The 25,914-nt window shown below is 38.2% G+C and overlaps 1 protein-coding gene across 1 annotated transcript in view; it reads right to left on the reverse strand.

The window, feature by feature from the left end:
• Positions 1 to 25,914, reverse strand: part of Epg5 (ectopic P-granules autophagy protein 5) — a 1,526,775-nt gene that overhangs the window by 254,432 nt on the left and 1,246,429 nt on the right. Inside the window, exon 39 of the mRNA XM_090380318.1 lies at positions 1,820 to 1,999. Coding sequence (XP_090236444.1) covers positions 1,820 to 1,999 — 180 coding nt within the window. The remainder of the gene's footprint in view (positions 1 to 1,819; positions 2,000 to 25,914) is intronic.

Raw genomic sequence — 25,914 nt, forward strand, 5'->3', positions numbered from 1 at the left:
CATTTAGTATAACAACCTTGAAAATAAAAGGATTACTCTATAACAACCACAAATTTGCAACTCTTAATTTAAATGTTTACTTTTTTATTACAATATTCATATTTAAAAATGACAGAATGCTTCAAATATATTTAAATAATTGCAGCCTGACCATGAGAAATCATTTGTTAAGATTTGCCCTGCTCTTTTCTCACAGGGCGGTAATGAAATGAACATCGGCTAGAAGTTCATTACTGTATGTTCATTGGTAGAGCTCCAAGAAAGTGGATAGCTTTCTTTTATCGATCATAGATAAAATTAGGATTTTTCAAGCTGGAGATAATGGTGTGGGTTTTAATATTGACATCGCCAAACAGTTCAGCATTCCTAAGAGTACTCCTGTTCACTATTCTGCAAGATTGGAAAACAATTGAAAGTTTAGAGAAATCTGCTACACTGAGTACAATTTGAGCATGAAAGGCGAAGTATCTGGATCTTGAAAAGGTACTTTTGGGATGGCTAATGATGATGCATGCAGAAAATGTTCAAGTAGATGGCAATCTTTTAAAAGCTAAGACTGAATTGTTTGTGCATCGAATGAATATTGAAGAATATAAAAGTTCAGATGGATGGTTCCAGAAACTAAGACTCGTCATGGCCTTCTTTCAAAAAAGTGTGGCATGGCATTTCAAAAAAAAAAGTGTGGAAAATGCAAGCCATTGACATTGATGCTACAAATGAATGGAAGGAAAATCGTTTAAGAAAAACTACGGAAGAATGCTATAAAATAAAACTGTGCTATGTCTTGAAAGGAAAAATCAATGAGAAATCAACATCCTGCAGGGAAATGTATTTATGTGTTTCAGTATGGGATAAAGTTGATAAAAAAAGTAATCACCAACTACTTGAAAAATGCTGGATTTACTACCTTGAATGATGCAATGCGTGATGCATGCTTCTTCCTCTATCAGTTGTGAAGAAAGGTCTGATAATGGGGAAGAAATATTTGAGTGTCTGCATCATCACTTAAACTTACAGGAAAACTTAAGTTTCAAAGGTTATGCAGAAGTGGATGGGGACATTGATGTTTCAGGATATGCATGAAGAGGAACTCACTGCAGATGTAATGAAATCTTTGGAAATTTGTAGTAATGAAGATGAGTTTGTGGTCGAACAAGACATTTCAGTGAAAGATGCTCATCAGGATTAGAACTTTTTTGTCAATTTATTCAAGTGCAGCCTAACTGCAAAAGTGAAATAACTGCTATAGTGCACCTCCATTATTCTCTTTTAAAACATGCTCTGCCATTGAAACAGCATGTTCTGACAGATTATTTTAAAATATGAAACAATTTTCATATTTTAAAATAAGATTATACTATATTGTATTAGTAGCATTACATTAAACTTTCAAGCTTTTACTTGTTTTGTTGCTGTTTTATGAACGAGCAATATAATGTCCTTCCAATATAACGATTATTTATCTCAATCCCCCTATGGGGTTGTTATTTAGAGCTTTGACTGTATTGTGTTTTGACAACAGTCCTGAACTTTTTTAACCTGTGAACTGAATTAGTTCATAAAATGAAATATACACCTACCAAAATATACCATAATATTTTTGGTGGGATGAGCAGCCAAACTATTATTTTCCGAAACTTAAAAATTTTTCTGAGTCATCACTCAGAAAAATTTTTCATTTTTTTATCTTTTAATGCTATGCAGTTTGTTGGCTAAAACATTATGGAATTTTGTCATGTTTCAATGTAAGGTTTTGGACAGACCCATTATTTCTTAAAGTAAAACAATTTAATGTAAATTTATGTGTGCTGAAACTAACCTGTATTACACTTGGCTCCCATCCTATCTTTACCAACAGAAGACCAAAAGAACGAAGACTTTTAATGATCACATCAATTGGTTTAGTTTCTACAATATGATTTATAACTTTGTTCCAATTTATTTTCTGAAATACAGTTGCCATGAAAGTTCTGCCTTCAGAAACAGTGGTGTCCAAATTCTGAAAAAGATAAAATTCAAATAATTTTGCTACTCGAATTTTATTGTTAATGAACATAGCCTTGTAATTATTATTTTAGCATTTAAAATGACCAGATCCTTAGCATTCCAATGCGGGACATCTGGGGGAAATTTTTCAACCCCCCCCCCCCCAGAAACAATATAGACATTTTTTAAAAAATTTTTTATATATAAAAATATTCACATACAAAATTTAAATTAAATACATTGACCTCTTTGAACTAAACTTAAACGTCTTAAAAAAAAATTATAGCATATTTTTGAGGGGTCATGCTTTTAATCGATTTTCATTTTTATTTGTGAAAAAAGGTTAGTTTTTCTGTGAAATAATAATAATAACCATAGATGCTGCAGTTATAGAGCAAGCCTACAAGAAGTGCCACAATACGTACACAGCTTACATCGATTACTGCAAGGCCTTCGACTTCGTACCTGATAGCTGGCTAATAGAGGCTCAAATATTTACAAAGTCAATGCAATAGTGATAAACTTCCTAGGAGAAACGATGGCAAAATGGAGTACTACCATTAAGGTCGAGAACATCACAACCAGGACAATCCCATCAGGAGAGGAATCTTTTAGGGAGATGCCCTGAGCCCACTGTGGTTCTGAGTAGCACTTAACCTGCTATCCACCAGGCTCAACAGCAGCAAGTATGGATATAACCTCAAAGAAGGAAGAAAGAACCTGCATACCCAACCCACCTGATGTACATGGATGACCATCTCCACGCAGCAACCGAGAAGCAACTCCAGCAACTACTCTGGATCACCGAAGAATTTAGCAAGGACATAGGGATGGAAGTTGGTCTAGACAAATGCAAGACCCACACACTGCACCAGGGAAAATTAATCAGCTGAAACTACCAGCTGCTGACTGGAAAAGAGATCGAAGCTATGGCAGAGGGAGAGGCCTACAAATACTTGGGAATGATGCAGGCTTAGCAGTTACAGCACAAGGAAATTAAGGCCTGCCTGACCAAACAATACCATCAGAGACTCAGAAGCCTGCTGAAAGCAAAGCCGAATGGAGGGAACACAATTAAAGCCATAAACACTTATGCAGTCCCAGTGCTAACATACTCCTTTGGGGTCATAGATTGGACTGACACCGAACTAGAGGATATCATGAGAAAGACAAGGACAATGATGACCAAGAGCCACCAACACTACCTGAAGTCAGCCATGGAGAGAATGACAATTGCTCAGAAAGGAGGAAGGGGCCTGATAGACCTCATTGAGCAACATAAAATAGTGATCGCTAACCTGAAGGATTACTTCCATAAACACACAGCAACACTCCACCAGGCCATAAGGAAGACAGACAAGCGGTATACCCCACTCAACCTAAACAAGGAGTCCCCTCCCAACCAAGAGGCACAAACAAAGCTAGAAAGAGGGGCAGAGAAGACATTCCATGGCAGACACTACAATGATCTTCATCAAGATCACACAGATAAAATTGCTTCCAATGCATGGCTAACAAGTGGGATGCTCTTCCCCGAGACTCTTTTTTTTTTTTTTTTTTTTTTTTTTGTTAGTTGCTGGCGCATCGGCTTCTGTGACCATAATGCACCTCCCAAAGTTTTTGCATTTTACTCTGATCCAAGCCCGAGGCAGGATTCGAACCCGCGACCTTTGGTTTGCCAGGGAGGCACTTTACCCACCTGGCTAACCCGGTCGGCTCCCCGAGACTTAAGGATTCATGCCTGCTATCCAAGACCAGGTAATCAACACCAGAAACTATAGAAAATACACCACCAAGAAGCCCAGAGTATCCGATGACACATGTCGACGATGCCAATTGGCCTAAGAAACAATCCAACACATCACTGATGGATGCAAGGTGATCACCCAGACTGAGTACACTCACAGACACGACCATATAGCCAGGATAATACATCAGAAGCTAGTGAAGAAATACCAGTTGATCAAAGAAAGTACCGTACTACAAGTACAAACCCCAGGCAGTACTAGAGACCCCAACCCACAAGCTGTACTGGGACTGCGCCATAATAACGGACAAGACAATCCTGCACAACAGACCAGACATAACCCTTGTGGACAAGAAGGAAAAGGCTACCTATCTGATTGACATAGCGGTACCCAACACTGGCAACCTGCAGAAAACCCATGAGGAAAAAAATCAGGAAGTACACGAACCTAAGACAGAAGATCAAAGAGACGTGGCATACACGCAACAAGTTACGACAGCCCGATTATTGTGTCAACCATAGGTATGGTGCCAAAGACCCTACACAACAGCCTAACAGCAGTAGGTTTCCCAGCAAACATTTACAAGGAAATCCAGAAAGTTGCAATCCTGAACACCTGTAGGATAGTCAGAGAGTTCCTCTTCCAACAGTAACACTAGACATAACAACCACCACCCTGTGTACTTGGTGGCAATACCTGTCATGAGGTGGAATCAGGGAGAAATAATATAAGAGCAATAATAATAATAATGCATACTTCTTTTAAAAATAAAACACAAGAGAAATTAAATAAAATTAAATATATTTTTCCGCTGAGTGAATTTTTCTTAATAATTCTTCATTATTTTTTATTTATTTGTAAAATTCTTCACAAGAATTAGCAAAATTGCACTTAACTTGTAGTATTGCTGACCATTTCTACGGTCAGCTGTGTTTTTGTTGATGTACATAGCTTATTTACTATTGAAAAAAACTCCTTCCATTGTACCATTGGTTCCTGGCAAACATAATGCAAATAATTTGCATTATGTTTTTGCATAATCCAAATAATTTGCATTATGTATGGAAGCCATGTGTTCAATCCGGGACATTTTGCAATGTGGGGCAAACGACTGAAATCCAGAACTGTCCCGCATAAACCAGGACGTATGATCACTTTACTTTTTCTTCTAACTAAATAGATTAGAGCCAAACAAATGAATAATAAACGATTAAAAGAATATAATCAATCCAGTGGACTTCGAATTGAAGCATTTACTTTTGCATTGCCCAGTACAGATTCTGAGGAATAAGTAGTGTTTTTTCTTATAGTATGCATGAATTCTGCACATTCTGACACCTTTGTTGGGAGCAAATGTGTCAGGCAATTTAAAATTCAAACCAATGTTGGTGTACCATTCAGAAACACCACATTTTGCCTGTGTACTGGAAGTCAAACAAGAAGGCTAGGGAAGTCATCTTTAATTGGTACATCAACTATTTTTGCCCTACTGTTCTCAAGTTCTGCAATGACAAAAATTTACCTACCAAGGCTATTCTTCTTTTGGACAATGCCCCTGGACATCCTACAAATCTGGGCGAAGTCAAAATTCCTCTTAAAGTTAATGTTGTCTACATGCCCAGTTTTGCAACTCATGAACCAGGGGGGTAATAGCCACCACCTTTAAAGCTTATTACCTACGGCAAACAGTTGAACATGCCGAAAGCTTTTGGCATGTTCAACATTACCATCAGAGAATACTGGTGGTCATTTGATGTCTTAAAGGGCATCAATCACATTAACACAGCCTGGCAAGAAGTGACTGTCAATTGTTTATACAGAGTATGGCGTAAACTTTGCCCAGATCTCATGCATGACGTCAGAGGATTCGAGCCCACAACAGAATGTTGTAGAAGACATCAGCAGGCTGGTACAAGAGGCAGGGTAAGAAGAAGTTACAGTTAAAGATGTAACTAAGCTCTTGAAAATTCATTCAGACTCTTTCAGATGAACACCTTGAAGAGTTAGCTGTATAACTTAGCCAACAAGCAGGAGGACGAGAAAGAAGACTCTCCTCTAAAAATTATGAAAACCAGTGATCTACAACAGATCATTGCAAATGTTGCAGAGACTCTTTCAAATGAAGACCTTGAAGAGTTAGCTGTAGAACTTAGCCACCAGCAGGAGAAAGAGAAAGAAGACTCTACTCTAAAAATTATGAAGACCAGTGATCTCCAATGGATCACTGCAAGTGTAGAGTCCCTTACTAATGAGCTCTGTGACTGATCACGACTGGGAAAGGAGTGCCACAATTAAAAGGGGTGTCATATCAACCATGAGCCATAATTTTGAATTTCTTAAAGAAAGGAGGAAGAAATCTAAGCAATCAACACTTGATCCTTTCTTCAAAAAAAAAAAGGAAGTCTTCTCAACTAGGGCCATCAAGAGAACATCATCATCAACCAGGACCTTCCAAAGCCAACTAAAACTTCGGCATTACGCCACTGTCAAAATGTTTTATGTTTGTATTAATTTACTTTTTATTTACATGTATGTGCTATTATACTTACGTAGGTTAAAAATAAAACACTTTTTTTTAAATAAAAAAAGTTTATTTCTTTGCTCTAAATGTACCAGTATTGAAAAGGGTAGGTAAGATTTTTGGTGCATGGAACCTAACCCTGTGATTTCCCATTGACTCCATGATATAAATGGGTCCATTTGCACCTGTCCCCCCCCCCAGAAACCGGCATAAACCGAGGGCTACCTGTATTTCTCTGTATAGTTGTTCATTGTACTCAACAAAGTCATTAGGCCTATAACTCACTCCTACTCTCAATTTTGCTTTTCCAGTGCTTATGTCACACCAAACTAATTCAACATTGCACTGTCCATCTATGTTACCTGGATGCACTTACTTAGATTTTATGTGTTTCTTAATTAACTGCCTAACCCCTCCTCCTTTACTATCCTGTCTATCCTTTATGTACACATTGTGCTCCCCAGATACCAATTCTGCATTCTTATATCTGTGTGACAGCACGTCTCTGATATCCCAACAATATCTGCCTTTGACATCTTGTCCAGCACTTCAAATTCATCAAATTTATTTACTAAACTGCAAGCATTGGTGTACATGCAAGTATACATGCATCTGTCCTTACTCTTAGTTATCCTAACACAGCCCATGTATTTACTTGTTCCCTGAAATCCCCAGCACCTTGCTTTCCAGGCTGCTGCTCATTCCAATAGAAGCAGGTGCAAGAATCACTTTCACCTCTGCCTGTGGCTACTGTCAATCTATTAGTCTGTGAATCCCTCCAAGTTTTCTCACCCACCTAACATTGCCTCAGCAAATATTCTTGCACCCTTTCTATTTAAGTGTATCCCATCCCTGTAGGGGCAGTCTCTCCTCTTAACAAGCACAGTCCACAGTGAGAAAAATTCTACGTCATGAGCTTTGCATAATCTCTCCAGGGCTGAATCGAGATTGATATACTCCCTCCTATTGTGTCTTGGCAAAATTGCAGACACTTTCAAATTCAAACCTAACTCATGGCTATTTTTCAACATTGACCTGTACTTGTTAAGAAATTCCACTGTTCTCCTACTCTTAATATCATTTGTGCCAACATGTACAACAATATCACCCTTTGTGCTCTTAAAAGATGATAGCTCCTCTAAAACATCATAAACCTATGCCCCCGGCAGAAACATTCTAGTAATATTCCACCTATCCTTTTTTTCACAATATATTTCCTGTCTCCCTGACAATAGTCACCGAGAATAACTAGCTCTCGGTGGGACCAGTGCATCCTGCCATGAAGATTGCTGCTGTGTTGCCAGATGCAGAAGAGTGAGCTCTGATGTTGAGTTGGACAGCTGAGAGTTTGATGGGTCTCCCATTTTAATTCCTTCGAGGGCATTTACCCTACTCTTCAAACTCTCAGAGACACCCATCAGAATGCTGAGTTGGCGACTAATTTCTTGACAGTCTCTGCACCTAGCACACACACACACACAAAGACATCCTCCTTGGCTAGATCATGTCCTGTACCAGAAAAGAAAGTTCCCCCAAACTTTCACAAGTTTGTTTTTCAGACTGTGATGCATTGGAGAATTTCCCCTTCGGTACTCCTCCTAGCCACAGCATTCCTTCTACTTTGTGTTTGTTGTTTTGCTGCTCTAGTCTGAGGAATGATTTCTGCTTAAATACTATTTAATTAATTAACAATGAAAATTAATAAGGTTAATAAATTTTAAATGAGAATACTACACTAATCTTATGCAGTGATACTTATTATGCTATCTAGTTCTTACGTAATACCATACGCTATCAAGTTTGAGATATATCCTATACCATAATGATCACAATGTTAAATAGCAATATCTTTAGCTAAATACAAAAGATATATGCCAAACAAGTGATTAAAACCTTCAAACTACTTATTTACCTCAATTAAAACCCTACTATTCTTCTGCACTACTGGTTACATTCTACAATATTCATGCTAAAACACCGATACAACAGCAGTACAAGCAGTGAGTCGTAACTTACAAAAAATCACTAGTCAAACTTAAATAATAAGCTAATGAACACTCCCAAGCCTATTTAACATCTTTATAAAACACAGTTTAATATGTTAATTAGCATTAGTATGGCATATGATGAGAGAGAGAGAGAGAGAGAGAGAAAATGTACAAATTCACTGGCAAAGCCACTTGATCACAAAATCGCTTGGCACTTGGGATCCAGAACACTGGGCTTTGCAGGGGTAGCAGACTGGGGCTCCATACTTAAATTTGGAACAAAATCAGTGCTCTGTTTAAATGAAGTAGCATTAATTGATCAGCATCTGGTTGTTGGGAAAATTTATGGGATATTTAGCTTTTTTTTTTTAGGCAATTGGCTCTCAACTGTTTGATATGTTCAAGGAAATTTAGCTTATGGTCAAAAATAACCAATAAGAAATGAATACTTGTTTGAAGTGGTATTGGCTGTCAATCTAATATTAATTTTGTGTTGGATGAAGTCTATGTTGCTGACAGAAATGGAAAGGAACACGTTATTTTTTTTGTGCTGAAAGACTGAAGCCATTGATTTGCACCCACTTTGTTGAAGTCTCCTTGAAGATGCCACTCTATAGTTGTCATATATTAAGAAGTGACAAGAAATGCTGATATCAACAAACAGGAGGATGTCCACAGTGCATTTATTGCAACTATGAATAGAGTGAACTACGTACTGATTCCTGCAGGCCTCTCTCTCTCTCTCTCCCTGTGAAAATACTTTGGACATTGCACATTCAATGTATACCTGGAATGTGCACTTTTCTGCAGGAAGCTATAAGAAAATAGGTGAATGTCCACCTAGTGCAATTCATGGCAATGCAATTCAAAAAAGATCCTATACATCTAAGTGGTACAGGTTTTCAACTGATTTTGATACAGATTGTGGCCTGGCATTCAGATCAGAGGAATACATTTCTGTTGGAATCTTCTGACTTTACGAATGTCTAGTATTTATCTGTTTCATCTCACTCCAATCTGGGCTATATGGATCATGTCATAATCTTCCAGATACCACAAAAGTCTACAGATAATCATTTTCTCAATTAATTTACAGAGACGGTTGCTTAATACAATAGAATTGTTTGGTTGGAATGGCAGGATCTTTTCAAGATTTCAGGAAAGTTAGAATGACAGCATCATGCCATTGCTCTGGAAAGGAATTTTCTGAATAGATTCTATTGTACAATATTTGTACATTATTTGTTAGTGAATGCAGTATAAGGAAAGATGGATTTTTCCATTTGAGAGACATCTGTTTTCATACTCTCTTTGGTTGGATTGTTACAATTGGGTTTTTTGCAAATCCATAGATGCAGGATTTGAGGTCTTGAGAGGAGTGAAATTTTTGTTTTCTATGACTGCTCCTTTTAACCCTTTTTCCTTCCAGGTTATAGTTCCACCATCAGGAGTAGTGCCACGAGGCTTTATGTTAGTGGAAAAAAAAAAAAAAAAAAAACCAGAAATGTACCTTTTCTTTGTGGGCCTTTGCCTACTTCCTGTAGTGAAAAAGAACTACTCTAATAGAAAATGAGTAAAATGGTATTTAGAACAAAAAAGAATCTATATAAGGCAGAATCTCTTTAGGTTGCTTTAAGGAATGCACTAAAATCACTTGGTCAAAGAATGCCTGGCACCAGAGGTCCTGCCTGTGGAGCAGGGCCTTGATGTTATCAGTATTACAACGGAATCCACAGAAATTCCACTACAAATTTGGCCATTATTTGGGCTTAAGTATCTGTTAGTTGGATGCTAAAGAGCTGAGAGCTTAGTTTTGTCACCATTGGGTTTATCTTTTATGGGGAGCTGTTTTTCTGAAAAATAATTAAAATTATGTGAATCCAAAGGATGTGTTAAATGTTAACTTGGCATTCTTTCTAACATTTTAACTAGGCAGCTAGTGAGGGCAGTAGGACAATTATGATTTGAAACTGAGTGGCCCTTCCCTGGAAAAGCTTCAGTGGCCTTTTTTGGAGAAGCTAACACAACTGATTATCAATAATCTAGACACATGTTCCCAAGGTAGATTCTGTTATAAAGAAGCAGGGGTGTGGATAGGGACTGTTCAGTTAATTGTGTAATCATGTGAAAATGAATTCCATCTGGATCTGCTACACTTGGTTTTGATCTTGCCAAGGCTGTGTATAATTCTATTATAGTAAATGGTTGATTATATGGATAGTATCTTCTCAGCTGTATGAAAATTAATCTTGTATTTTTCAGTTCAAGCTTTGTTTTTTTTTTTTTTTTTTTTTTTTTTTTGGAAAATTCGATTGTAAGATGATGTTCTGTCAATTTAACAAGGTTTCGCCTGTAATTTCAGGCAAGGTTTAGCCTCTGTTATTTTGCCATTTTAAACTTGTTACTGGGAGCGATGTTGTTAAACATTTGCTTGATATTTATCTGATCTTATTCTTAATAACTCCAGAGTATTTCTCTTGATTTTGCAAGCAAACAACATCCAGGGTCTTCCTGGGTTTTCCTCCATATTCAGGGTGTCTCAAAAATATATGGCATAACTTCAGGAATGAGTTCCTCATACGCAGACAATAAAAATATTTTATATCAACATAGTTCCGGAAATGATTGGTTCCCGAGTTATTAACTGGAATGTCTTATCTCCCGCAGGTGATTTCCTTCATCACAAGGTACTGATGATTTTCCATTCTGACCATGTACTCAAATGAGGAGCAAGCGGATACGCACTTTATGTACGGTTTGGCAGACGGCAATGCTCTGGAGGCTCGTCGTTTGTACCACAAAAGGTTCCTAGAACGAAGATGTCCAGACAGGAAAACGTTTGAAGGTATCCATCGCCGCCTTTGTGAACATGGGACCCTTACACCTCGTGCTGCCGACAGAGGACGACCAAGATCTATGACTCCTGAAGTAGAGGAGGGGATTTTGGATGTTGTGCATGCTACTCCTGGAATCAGCACACACAGAATAGCAATGCAACTAGCTGTTCAACGTTCGACTATTTGGAGAGTTTCGAGAACAACAACTGTATCCTTACCATCTGCAACAGGTACAGGCCTTGTCACCAGCAGATTACCTTGCATGAGTAATGTTCTGCCAGTGGTATACCAGAAGGTGGTTACTATAAGGTAATGTGAACAGTTAAGTGTCATAGAGAGACCTTCAAAACTCGGAAACCAAGCATTTCCGGAACTATGTTGATATAAAATATTTTTATTGTCTACACATGAGGAACTCATTCCTGAAATTATGCCGTGTGCCGTGTATTTTTGAGACACCCTGTATAATGTGCCTTTGCTCTGGTTTTCTTATATATATATATATATATATATATATTTTTTTTTTTTTATAGTCTAAAATTGACTACAGTTATAATGTGTGACCTATCACAATTAAAGTATAAAAAAGGTTGAGACTTCAGCAACCTTTAAAATGGTTGCTGAAATTGTTGTTGAAAGGTCTACATCAATAAATAAAATTCAGTATAGCAGTAAAATCAACTTGTCTATATTATAGAAGTGTATGCATGTTAATGGCTTGTAAAAAATTAAAAACTACTGATACATGGTCATTATTGGATAAAATCTGACTGAGTGTATAAGGCTCACTCAGATGGTTAAAAACATTTAAAAATTGCAATTCTAAAATTGGTACATTCGGTTAAAATATGCTTAATGGATAAAATGGTGTCACGTTGCTCACACACAGGATGGTGATCTGCCCTCAGCAGAAAAGAATGTGTTGGATGACTATGTCCTATGTGGAGCCTAGCAAGAATAACTTCCTCCTTACGACCCCTATGCAGATAAGGAGGAGGCATTATCAAGGCCATGTAAGCAGTTAGTTAGGTATACTCATGTTGTGTGTATGCCATATCTAAAAATTTCATTTCTTCATACACGTCCTTTCCACCTTTTCTTACTACTGAATACATCATGAATAGCCAAACTAAAAAGATCGATACCTCCCAAATACTTCATCGTTCGTTTCACAAATATATGTGGTCTCAATTCTAATGATGTCCATTTCTACTAATTACCTGCTACATGATTGCTTTTGCTTCATTGGTAGTATTTGTGCATATGTCCACACTGATATTCTCGGTTAGAGACCTTGGTAATATGGATTCTCCTCTGGCTTGAAACCTTTCTATCATTCTGTCAAATTCATCTGTTGCCACTACTGTTCTCCCAACTCCCTAATCACTTTGAACTCTTTAAGACTTGACTATCTCCAGTCCAACTTTCCTAACGGTAAGGTAAATTTCCTTGGCGATTTTAATGTTTACAACTGAAGCTGATTTCCATTTTCTAGTCACAGGGAACCAGCTGGTTGAGACGCTGAGGGTTTTGTAATTACTAATGACCTCACACAGATTGTTCATTTACCTATCAGAATACCAATTAATTCTAACCACACAGCCAACATGCTTGATCTTTTTCTCACAAATAACCCTTTTAAATACTAAGATGAGTGGTCCAAAAGGTACCACAGATCACAACTTGGTGATGGTCTCTTCTCCAATGGAGCCATTCTCATTGGCCATTCTCAACCTCATGTTGTTTGGCATCACAAGAATGCAAAATGGGATTATCGGCGAGTCCTCTTTTCCTTCGTTGGATTAGTATTTGAAATCTTCTGATGTCAAAGTTTGTGTCAGTGAAATTATTCTTGTAGGGATGAATTCCTTTATTCCACACTCCACATTAACGTCTTAGAAAAACTACCTATCAAAACCCATTTTGTTCATATGTTGAGATTATAAGTGAAGGAAACAAGCAATACCAAAATTTAAAAGAAAATATATTTATTTTTTTAGAAAAATAGGCTTCCTTAAATGGGGACGTTAGGCAGATACCGTATTTTCCGGCTTATAAGACGCATGGGCATACAAGACGCACCCTAGTTTTGGCCACATATTTTGGAAAAAATAATAACCCTTTTATTATCCTTCGATACTGTTTACAGTGAAACTAAGAAGCGGTCTTTTACTGACTGATGTAAACAAATATGGCGACATGGCGTGATACGGGACGTAATCAGGAGGTAGGTATTAAAAATAAATTAAATGGAGTTACATTTATTTTTCTAATGGTATACGCTTGGGTAAATGTTCAACCAATAATGAAATGTTTGTTTCTGAAAAAAGCTGACAGAAGTAACGTAACAGAAATTCTTACTCACCCTAAGACAAATACGGCGTCACTTTCTCTTTGTAAAAGACGGTTGGAATTGAAAAATCCCAATCCAGTCTAATTAGCCTGCCATACCATAAAAGCGCAAGATCATAGAGAATACCATAAAAGCGTGAGATCATATTATAGAGGAAGCAAACACATGGGAAAATGAAACAAGTTTTTACTTACGTCTGATTGTGAGATTCATATCACGCAGATTTCAACAAATTTTCCATGAAAAAAAGATTACTGGTATGTATGGTTGCCACAGATTGTAACCACTGATAATTGTTAAAAATATATTTAAACAGATAAATCTTAAGTAAAATTGGTGTGAATTTCAAAGGGAAGTTTTCAGAACTCAGTTTACCGGAACTGTGTCACCGAAAATGCACTGCCGGTAGTCTTTAGGCCTAATCTGATATTGACCATATAAGATGCATGGTGATTTTCCGAGTATTTCTTCACGAAAAAAACCGCGTCTTATAAGCCGGAAAATACGGTAAGTGGTATTTTTCAAGCAACCTTTTACAATGCACATTGTTTTCTGACAATTCTAACATTACCACCTAGCTTTATGACAAACAGAACATTTTAATTGTCTATCAAGTTTTTCTGGTAAGTGATGGCCTTCACTAATTTTCATGGAATTTCTGTTTTTCGCTTCTTATTGATGCAGCATCTGTCAAATAATTTCGTACGATGTATTGATGAAAATCTAATCGATTCTTTTTTATCTCTGCTGTCATTTTGTGCAACTTGCTATCCTGTACAAATATATATATTGGTCATGGGTATCTATGACACCCATTCCATTATTATAAAATGCAAATGATGCAGGTTGTTCTACACTGACCTTAGCCTTTGCAGTTTTTGATCAATGTTTTATGTATTGAAATGGTTCAACAAAATCATAATTGGTAAGAATAGAACATACATTGTTATCTTTTCACTTTATACATAATATGCCAATGATGACATCATACCTAGTCATAAGTACCTCTACATTTTTTTCATTTCTTTAGATGCCATAATAGGACAGTGTTGAACTCAATTGTCCCTCAGTTCCTGTAGCTATTATTTTCTGCTTTTTCAAATATATCATCAATGAGTTTGTTTGTTTGTTTGTTTGTTTGTATTGAAGTTTAGTGGTGCATGGACTACGTGGGTCATAATACTCCAGTTCATATGGTGCGATGTGTTACAGAGGTGTTTACTTTGGATTTAAATTGTTCTTTTTAACCTGATTCATACTTAAAGGAGGTGGTATAAATTAATATCTTTAAGGAAATTGAAAACATCTGTGAAACATCTTTATCATTCAAGAAGTCCATTAGGGTAATGGTGTGCTGTGTCCTATAAATATCTTTAAAGGCTTATTTACATTCATTTGCTTATGAAGAACAGTCTATTAATATGTGTTGCACTGATTGGATAGTGTCACAAGTCTGGCATTGTTGTGATTCTTCTGCTTGCAACAAGAAAGAGTGGGTAATATGGGTATGCGCAATTCTTAGTCTGGACAGTGCTGTTTCTTCTTTTCTTTCGTGTGCTAGAAATCCAGTTTTCAATATTCAGCTTTATTTGGTATAATTTGTTTGCAGATTCCAAGTTTCTTGCCATTACTACTGGAAAGTACGCCGCATCGCAGGCTTGTAATTGGAATACAGTACTGATATATCTTCTTCAATCTGTAGTATGGCTTCTTTTTGCTGACTTCTCTGCTGCTTCATCTACAGCAATCCCTGTATGTCCTGGGATCCAGCAGAAAAGTGTATCCTGTTCACATCTGGCAGTCAGTTAGTATTTGTCATATGTGCCAAAGGATTTGCTGTACCTATGTTTTACATGGCTTGGAAGGAACTCAAGAAATCTGTATATATTACACTTCTTGTGTAACGCTTATCTTGCACATGAGTTAAGGCTATTTTTATTGCGTATAATTCTGCTGTGCATATAATGTACTCTTTCAGTAGCTGTTGCATTAAAGCAATATCTGGGAATACAGCTGCTGCTCCCACTAAAGTGTCTGTTTTCGAACCATCAGTGTATATTGGAATATTTTCGGGAAATTGAATTCTGTGTGCTGCATGTAACTGTTGGAAGACTGTTCCAGGTATCACTCTTTTTTATTCCATTTCTGAAAGAAGTTGCATATTGGGATATGCAAATCCCATGGTGGAAGATGGTGAACTGGCAGTTGTGCTATACTGTCTATATTAAGGTTAGGTACTGCTAAAAAGTCTTGCATTCTGATTCCCAGAGTTCGATTTGATTGTTGGTGATTCTGGTAGATATTTCTGCAATGTGGATCAAAGAGGGTCTCCCAAGTAGAGTGTCCATGCATAGATTTTATTTTAAATGTACAATCCAACACCAGTTTTTTTTGCCTAAGAGTTAAAGGTGGTTTGTTGGCTTCGACATAGACTATATATGGGAGAGGTACGATAGGCGTCAGTAGCTATACACAGTGCATTACGATGAACTGGGTCCTGCCATTTCAGAGCTGTTTTCTGTGTTGAATTGAACACTGAGGCTCCATAGTCCAACTTTGATCTTATTAGTGCTTTGTTAGGTTTGGTAATGAATATCTGTCTGCTCTCCATGCTGTTGATGAAAGGATTTTAAGTATGTTCAGGTGTTTTGTACAGCTTTTACGTAACTCTCGGATGTGCTCCATGAACGTGATTTCTTATCTAAGATTAGTCCAAGAAATTTTGCTTTTGGCTGCATTACTATATATTCTGGCCTTCTAATTTTAATTCAGGGTCAGGATGGAGATTTCTTTTGCAACAAAAATGTACACATATTGATTTCATGTTGACAGTTTGAAACCGTTGTCTAGTGCCCACTTACTTATACTGTTGATTGCGCATTGCAACTGCCTCTCAATAGTTCTCATGTTCTGCGACTGACTAGAGATACTAAAGTCATTGACATAAAATGCATGTGAAACTGGAGGAGGGAGTTGATTTGTGATCGAATTAATCTTTATGGCAAACAAAGTGGCACTCAAGACTGAGCCCTGTGGGGTGCCTTCTCTCTCTCTCTCTTTCAAACCAGTCCAAACATGTGCTGCAATCAACCAGCATCCTTCTAATAGCAAACTTCAAATTGACAGAACTTTCTTTCTTCTTCCTCTTTTATAATGTCAACAAGTATCTTCTTTCAACTAATACCTCTTGTGCTTGGGGTTTTCGTTAAAAAAACCCAAGCTGGTGGGTCTGGTGTACTGAAAGTTAATATTATGTTCTGGTAGGAACCAAGTTGCTGTCTTTTCTGATCATGATTGTTTTTGCTTGAGTGACATTTTTATCTTTTAGCTCCTGAACTATTTATTCTTCTTCAGATAGATCCCATTCAGTGATTACTCCCTTTGAAGAATTTGGTGTTTTATGTAGGGTGACTTGAATCGGGATTCCACTTAAAGAAGTGAGTAGTAATAATTGCTCAGGCTATCTTGAGCGAGAGGGTTCTATGAGTAAATTAAGGGTAAGTTGCTACAATGGATAAAAGGATGGTTAAGTGGGAGAAGACAGAGGGTGGTAATCAATCGGTGCTGCTCTTCGTGGGCTAATGTTATTAGTGGAGTCCCACAGGGTTTGGTGATAGGTCCACTGTTGTTTTGTATATTTATCAATGATATTGATGAAGGTATATCAGGCTTAATGTTGAAGTTTGCAGAAGATACAAAGGTTGGCAGGGTTGTTGCAGTGTGCTACTGCAACAGGATCTAGATAATTTGGGCAGATGGGCTAAGAAGTGGCAACTGAAGTTTAACCTTGACAAATGCAAAGTACTGCATATGGGTAGAAGTAACCCCAGAGAAACGTACCAACTGTGTGGTACTACGCTTAAGGTGGTAGAAAATGAAAAAGACCTGGGAGTAATTGTGCAGGCAGATATGAAGTTTGCTGAGCAATGCAGACAGGCTGCCAGGGCAGGTCATGGGGTTTTGTCAATGATAAATAGGAATTTTGCTAGCAGGGAGAAGGAGGTGATTGTCCCTCTGTATAAGGCAATGGTCAGGCCACGCCTTGAGTACTGCGTACAGGTCTGGAGGCCTCATTTTAGGAAGGATGTAGATTTACTTGAGCGTGTACAGAGAAGGGCAACAAGATTGGTGAGGGGAATGAAGGGATCCTCTTACCAAGAGAGACTTAAGTTCTGCAAATTGCAGTGGCTGGAGACTACACACCTGCGCGGTGATCTGATTGAGGTGTATAAGGCCTTGAATGGGTTGAGCACGCTGAATTCTGATGGGATCCTTCCACTTGTTCAGATTACAAACCTAAGGGGGCATAAATTCAAATTAAGAAAAGACAGATGTAGAATAGATGTGTGGATATTTGCCTTTAGCCAGCGGGTGGTTAATTGCTGGAACAAACTTCCATCTGTCGTTGTGGAAGTTAGGTTGAACAAATTTAAGGAGGAACTGGACAGGCATTTGGAGGGAATGGTGTGATTTTTTTTTTTTTTTGGCTGATGCTGCATACGCTCATACACTTGTTTTCTTGCATCACATGCCACTAATACTACTACTACTAAATCTCCTGATTGGAGATGCTTTACCATTCTCAGTGAACCTGCATCATTTTCAAGTATTCCCTGAATGATGAAAGTGAGTGAGTGAGCTCACAGGCTGTTCTGACTGAGAATGGAATATCAGGAATGTTGGAGATTCCAGCTTGTTCATGTTTGTGTTATGGGTATTTAGCCAGCGTATTGCTATACACTGGCTATAGTGCGCCTATCCATATGGATTTGTTTGAAGTAATTTCGAATTAAAGAGACATTAATTTCATTTTAGAAAACTATTCAGAATCGATGATATATTCCAATATTTTTCAGAAAACAGAAAAGTTCATTAATATTTGCCTGGTCAGCAATAATATGCTCTAGTGATATTTGTTCTTGCAGTTTAGTTAGAGAAAGCAGGACTGATGTTCTGTCTTGGTGATATTAAGGACAGTCAATAAGAATATGTTTGACTGTTAGATGTGTTGAGCAGTGTGGACACTGAGGAGGATCATCACCTGTGAGTAGAGGGAGGTGGGCCAGATGAGTATGTCCTATTCTTTCCCACATAAGTACCACTTCTTTCCTTCTAGTTGTCTGGATGCTCAATTGCCAAAATTTTGGTTCTTCCTGTTTCAAATGGAAAAGTTTATTATTATGGATGTGTTTATTATTATGGGTCTAGGTGTGCCATAGCTCTTTCCACTGTTCAAGGCATGCTGCTTTTATGATGACATCATGGTCAGAGGCTGGAATATGGACAGAGGTCAAATCTAATGTGGAGGGATTTTTTGCAGATATATCTGCCAGTTCATTCCCTTTTATCCCTGAATGTGCTGGAATCCAACAAAAGTTCACTAATTGTTAACGATGTTCAATTTTCAAGAGCAACCTCCAGGGTCATTTGTATAGGAGAGATTTTGCATTGCTCTAATTGAGCTGAGATAATCAGTGTAAATTATATGTTTTGGAGATGGATAAAGATTCAGATTTTCTAGAGCTAATTTTATTCTATGTAATTCTGCAGAAAAGTTGCTATACTCAGGTGGAAGGGAAGCTGAAATGATAGCAGAGGGAAACACTGCTACTGCTGCTTCAATGGTTGACTGAGATTTAGACCCATCAGTATATATTGGAAGGAAATCAATATAGGTCTGATTATGGCTTGTTGTTGTTATGGGGGTTTGATGGCACATAAGCTGCTTTGGCTATAATGTGCCTATTCATTGATTATATAAAAGAAATGAGAAAGTTTCGTAAAGTCAGAAATTATTAAAAAGTCCAGTTTACTTTAGAAAGTCGAAAAATTCAGAAATATTTACACTCGCTCCAATGAGATTCTCTAAAGTTATTTGTTTACCAAGGTTAACAAGTGATAACAGGGTTGAAGATCTGTCTTGTTTATAGTAAGGGTAGTCAATGAGAATGTGTTTCATAGTCATGTTTTACATTACAATGTGGACACTGAGGTGGATAGTCCCCTGTGAGTAAATAAAGGTGTACCAGATAAGTATGACCTTAATGATAAGTATAAGTATGACCTATCCTTGCACTTGAAATAACTACTTCTTCTCGTCTTGATGTGCGGACACTGGAGTGCCAAATTTACAGATCAAGTTTAAATTGAAAGAGTTTATTAGTAGTTTGAGAGTGCCAGATTGCTGCCCATTCTGACAGGCATGTAGCCTGAATGGTTAATGCATACTCTGATGAATAGGGATATTAGTTAAGTCTAAGTTAGTTGGATTTTTTGCAGCTTTATCAGCCAGCTCATTGCCCAAAATACCTGAATGCGCTGGAATCCAACAGAAGGTGACCAGTTGATGGCATTCTTCAACTTGTAGTAATATTTCATCTTATTTCGTCTAGAACAGGGTGAACTTTATCTGAGGAATTACATAAAGCTGTGATTGAGCTGAGAGAATCAGTGTGAATAACAGATTTTAAAGAACAGTCAAAACAGAGATTTTGTAAAGCTAATTTAATTACATATAATTCAGCTGAGAAGATACTGAATTCAGATGGAACGGATGCTGATATAACGGTATTCGGAAACACTGCAGCTGCTCCAACATTTGAATTAGATTTGGAGCCATCTGTACAAATGGGAGGAAAATCAATATATCGTTGAGTGTCAGCTGCATGGAGTTGTTTGATATTTGATGCTTGTAAAATGTTCTTTCCCCGTTGGCAGAGGTAACTGTCACAAGTCACTAGAGGAGGAGGAGTAGAAGTCCATGGTGGTTGATTGCAAGTTGCTAAGTTGTGTGGAATGGATGGAAAGATTGCAAACTTGCATCAGTTCAAGAAGGCAAAGACCAGCTGGCTTTACTATGCTAGGTTCTAATGGTGGATTGAACAGGTATAACTGAATGGGATGCATGGTACAATTTTGTATCTTGACAGCATACTTCAATAACAGTTTTTTTCTATGTAAAGTCAGTAGTGGCTTGTGGGCATCAATGTAGAGACTACATGCTGGTGATGTTCTGAAAGCACCAAGTGCAATCCTCAAAGCACTGTTTTAGCATTAGAATTAGTAGAGGCATTTGATGCAAGAAAGCAAGCTTATTCAGCATCAGCCAAAAAAAAAAAAAAAAAAACCACTTCCACTTCACCCCTCTGTTCGTTCAAAATACCTGTCCAGCTGAGCCTTAAACTTATTTAGGCTATCAACCTCCACTACAAGGGATGGAAGTCTGTTCCACCAACCAACCACCTGCTGGCTAAAGGCAAATTTCCGCACGTCTATCCTACATCTGTCTTTCCTCAATTTGAATTTATGCCCTCTCAGGTGATTATTCTGAGCTAGAGGAAGAATCCCATCAGCATTGAGCATGCTCAAACCATTCAAGGCTTTATAAACCTCTATCAGATCACCTCGCTGGTGCCTAGTCTCCAGACACTGTAATTTGCAAAACTTAAGCCTTTCTTCGTAAGAGCACCCCTTTGTTCCATTCACTAATCTTGTTGCCCTTCTCTGTACTCGTTCCAGCAGCTCCACATCCTTCTGGAAATGAGGCCTCCAGACCTGTATACATTACTCTAGGTGTGGCCTGACCATTGCCTTATACAAGGGAATAATCACCTCCTTATCCCTGCTGGAAAAATTGCTGTATATCATTGACAATACTCCATGAGCTACTCTTGCAGCCCGTCTGCACTGCTCAGAGAACTTCATATCTGCCTGCACAACCACCCCCAAGTCCCTTTCATTCTCTACCACTGTCAGTGTAGTACCACAGAGTTGATACGTTGCTCTGGGGTTGCTGTTTCCCATGTGTAGTACTTTACATTTGTCAATGTTAAACTTCATTTGCCACCTCTCAGCCCATCTGCTCAACCTTTCCAGATCCTGTTGCAGCAGCATAGTGTCAGTAGTGTCCTTGACAACCCTGCCAACCTTTGTATCGTCTGCAAACTTGGACATTAAGCTTGATATACCATCATCAATATCATTTATAAATACAGAAAACAATAATGGACCCAACACTGAGCCCTGAGGGACTCCACTAATAACATTAGTCCACGATGAGCAGTGTCCATTGATTACCACTCTCTGTCTTCTCACCCTCAACCACCCCTTTATCCATAGCATCAATTTGCCTCCAATGTCACACTGCTCCAATTTGTGTAGCAGTCTTCCATGTGCAACAGTATCAAAAGCCTTTCTAAGATCCAAGTATATAATATCAAAGCTATTCCCTGCATCCAGTTCTTTTGTGACTGCATCATAGTATCCAATCAAATTGGTCAGGCAAGACTTCCCCTTAACAAAACCATGCTGTGTCCGAGCTATAACTGAAGTCTTGTCTAAATGATCCTGCAGTGCTTCTTTAACCAGTGCCTCCATTAATTTTCCTGGAACAGAAGTTAAGCTCACAGGTCTATAATTACTTGTGTCAGCCTTTGATCCTCCTTTGTGAATTGGGGTTACATTTGCACATTTCCAGTCTATGGGTACCTCCCCTGAGTCCAAGGAAGCTCTCATAATTATGGCTAAGGGTTTGCTTACTTCCTTTGCCGCCTCCTTTAATATAACTGGATAGATCCCATCCACCCCGCGTGCCTTTCTTGTGTTTATCTTCAACAGTTTCTCCTCCACTTTACTCCCAGTTATTTCAAGATTCTGTAGCTTACTGCTAGAGTTGAATACACCTCTGGCATTCCCCTCGCTGAATAACTCCTCATGTGTGAATGTCGATGCAAAATATTCATTTAGTTTGTTAGCTACCAGGCAGGATCATCAACAGTTGACCCATCAATATCAAGTGGACCAATCTGATTCATCCTATTCCTTCTAGAGTTTACATAAGTAAAGAACTCTTTGCTGTTTTTCTTTGCATCCTTTGCCAAAGATTTCTCGTAATCTGCTTTCGCCTGCCTAACCTCCTTTGTAACTTGGTTGCATATCAACTTGTATCTATCATAGGCGTCTGTGTCATGTGTTAATTTGTAAGTATCCCATGCATTTTTTTTCTCTGCCATATGCCTCATTAGTTCATCTGACATCCATTTTGGCCTAAACCTTGAACAATATTTCTTAGTTGGTATGTAAAGCCTAGTAGCTTCCAAGGTAAGTTCTTTGAATGCTTCCCATTTTGAATTTGCTGTTGGTAACATCATCAGTTGGTCCCACTGTATAGAATTTAAATACTGTCTCAGTCCATCGTATTTTGGAAGCAATAACCCTTCCCTTTACCCCCTAATGGTAGTTACCTCTTTGAGTAAATCCCACTTCAGCACACTGTGATCACTGCCACCTAGTGGTTCATTTATCCGCAGATTCTTAATGCATGAAGAATCACTGCTGATAATCAAATCAAGAGTATTACTCCCTCTAGTTGCCTCCCGAACATGCTGATGTAGAAAACAATCATCCAATAAATCCACAAAAGCCCTGCTAGTGTGTGAGTGACCAGCCCCCAAATTCCAGTCAATATCTGGGAAATTAAAATCTCCCATTATAAGACTCTGATTTACTGGCCCACTCTATTTCCCTGTACAGTTTCTTATTATACTCATCAGAGTCATTAGGCCTATAGCACACTCCTACTCTCAATTTTGATCTCCCAATGCTTATGTCACATCAAACTGACTCAACACTGCACTGTCCAGCGATGTTGACTGGCTTCACTTCCTTGGTTTTTATGTGTTTCTTAACTAATAGCATAACCCCTCCCCCCCTTCCTATCCTGTCTGTCCTTTCTGTAGACGTTGTACTCCCTAAATTCCAGTTCTGCATCCCTTATATCTGTGTGACACCACGTCTCTGATATCCCAACAATATCTGCCTTTGATGTTTTGAGCAATACCTCAAATTCATCAACTTTATTTACTAAACTCCTGTTGAATTGGATCAAGCAAGTGCAATGCACTCATTCTGGCTGAATTAGAGATGGGGGCTCCATAATCAAGACAGGATCTGATTAATGCCCTGTATAGCCAAAGCAGAGAGGTATGATCTGTGCCCCATGTTGGGGCGGATAAAGCTCTGAGTATGTTTAACTTTTTTTAAGTGAATTTTATAAACTATATTTTTAATATAGTTTATAAAATTTAACTTGTTGTCAAGGATTAATACTAGAAATCTGAAGTTCAGGATCCGGATGAAGTTTGTGTTGCCTACAAAAATGGATAGCAACTGTTTTCTGCTGTGAGAGTCGAAAGCCATTGAGGCTGGCCCACCGTTGTATTTTATTAAGTGATATCTGAAGCTGCTGTTCAATAGATCTCATATTTTGGGAATGGCAGGAGATGGAAAGGTCATATATATATATAAAGGTAAGTCTCAACCGTATTTGGAAGCTGTTTGGTGATGGAGTCTATTCTAAGAGCAAACAGAGTGGCACTCAGTACTGATCCCTGTGGAACACCTTCTTCCTGCATGAACGTTGTGGAGAAGGCATGTTGGCATTGAGCTTGAAACAATCTAGTATGTAGGAAGTTCTGAACAAATACAGGAAGGTTGTCCCGCAGACCAAGAGACTAAAGATCACTAAGTATACCAGGCTGTCAAGTGGTGCCAAAAGCCTTCTCTATATCTATTGAAACTATCACAAGATGTTCACATTTAACAAAGGCATTTCAAATTCAGCGTTGATCATAAGATCCAAGCATGACCTATTTTGAAGACAGCCATAGTGACTATGGCTCAATAGATGTTCTGACTCAATGATCCAGACGAGTCTTCTGTGGACAATTTTTTCTAGGATTTTGCTCAGGCAGCTTGAGAGAGATACTGGTCTATAGCTATGGGGTTCGTTGGATCTTTCCCAGGCTTTAGGAATGCCAAAACAGCAGAATGATGCCAAGAAACTAAAAAAAATTTTCTAAAAATATACAATTGTAAAAAACCAGGAGGAAGCACAAAGCTTTGTTGTTGTTATTTGGTTTTTAGGAGCATTAGCAACTAAGGCCATATTGCTCCGGGGATATGCGGTGGTCATTCCCTGACCTTTCCGCATCCTCCGTATTTGGTGGTCACGGGCTCAAACCCCAGTCTAATCAAGAAGCATGTGCTACACACTGTTGCTCCTGCCCACCTGGCTACGGAGGCACCACACAAAGCTTTGTCATCAAGATGTTGTAGCATAACATAAAAAATCCCATCTGGCCTGGCAGCATTCATTGTGGGCTGTTCTGAGGCATGCAAAAGTTCAAAATATTACAGAGGTTTGTTAAGTGGAAAAAGGTGGGCAGTTTGAAAGTTAATAGAATGTTTTTCTCTAGTGTTTTTAATTCGTCAGAATGATGTAGTATAGGCTGATGCTGCTGAGATGACAGCAAAAGTATTGCCCAAAGCATTCGCAATATCTAAGGAACTGGATAGACCTTGCCTGTTCCATGAGAGGATCGGAGAAGGTATGATAGGAAACTTACCAAATAACTGTATAATTTCTTCCCATATTATTTTGGGATCAGTGTTTCTGTTAAAGCTCGATGCAAAATGGGTCCAGGATTCTTTCATGGCTTGCCTTTGTGTGAAACTTGCTTTTGCCCTTAACTTCTTACAACTAATGGGGCTGGACATTGCCAAAATAAAATCCATTATTTTGGCAATGTCCCACTTATTTTACTAGGTTTATTTCTATAGATATTAGGTAACTGTGGATTGAAGAAGTATGGGTGAATAGGATGCAGGCAGCAACTTTTTATTTTGGCTGCATACTTAAGTAGTAACATTTTTCTGTGGAGGTGCAAAGGGGGTTCGTGAGCTTCAATATACAGACTATGAGTTGGAGATGTCCTGAAGGCTCCAGGTGCAATTCGTAATGCATTATGTTGTAAAGGGTTCAGCCAGTGTAGTACACTCCTTCAGGCAGAATCATAGACTGGAGTCATATAATCCAAACGGGATCTAATCAGTGCCCTATATAATCGAAGCAATGATGTACGATCTGCTCCAGAAGAGGGGGCAGATAAAGCTCTTAGTATGTTCATCTTTTTGAAACAGGTATTATATACAAATTTAATATATTCAAGGAGATTTAACTAATTATCAGGGGTTAATCCCAAGAATCTGATGTTGTTGGCAATTGGAATGGTAAAGTTTGATATGTGGAGTTCAGGATTTGAATGCAATTTCCATTGAAAGCGAAAACGTATAGCAAAAGTTTTCTGTTGTGAAAGACAATAGCCACTGCCCACTTTTGTACTTTATTCATGAATCTGTTACTGATGTTCAATAGATCTCATATTCTAGTGAATAGACGAGAGAGAGAGAGAGAGAGAGATCATCAGCATAAGAGTAAGCTTTGACAGTGAAAGTTCTTTTGTAATAGAGTCAAATCAAAGGGCAAAAAGGGTTGCACTCGGTACAAACCCTTGCAGAACTCCTTCCTGGAAGAATGGCATAGAAAGGGAGTCAAAATATCAGTCTTGAAAAGAATGACTCATAAAAAGTTCTTAATAAATATAGGTAGGTTGCCTCATAGACCAAGAGCATGCAGGTCTCT

This window comes from Mastigoproctus giganteus, chromosome 8, assembly GCF_048544385.1.
Source record: "Mastigoproctus giganteus isolate SK-2022 chromosome 8, ASM4854438v1, whole genome shotgun sequence".
NCBI classification, from domain to species: Eukaryota; Metazoa; Arthropoda; class Arachnida; order Uropygi; family Thelyphonidae; genus Mastigoproctus; species Mastigoproctus giganteus.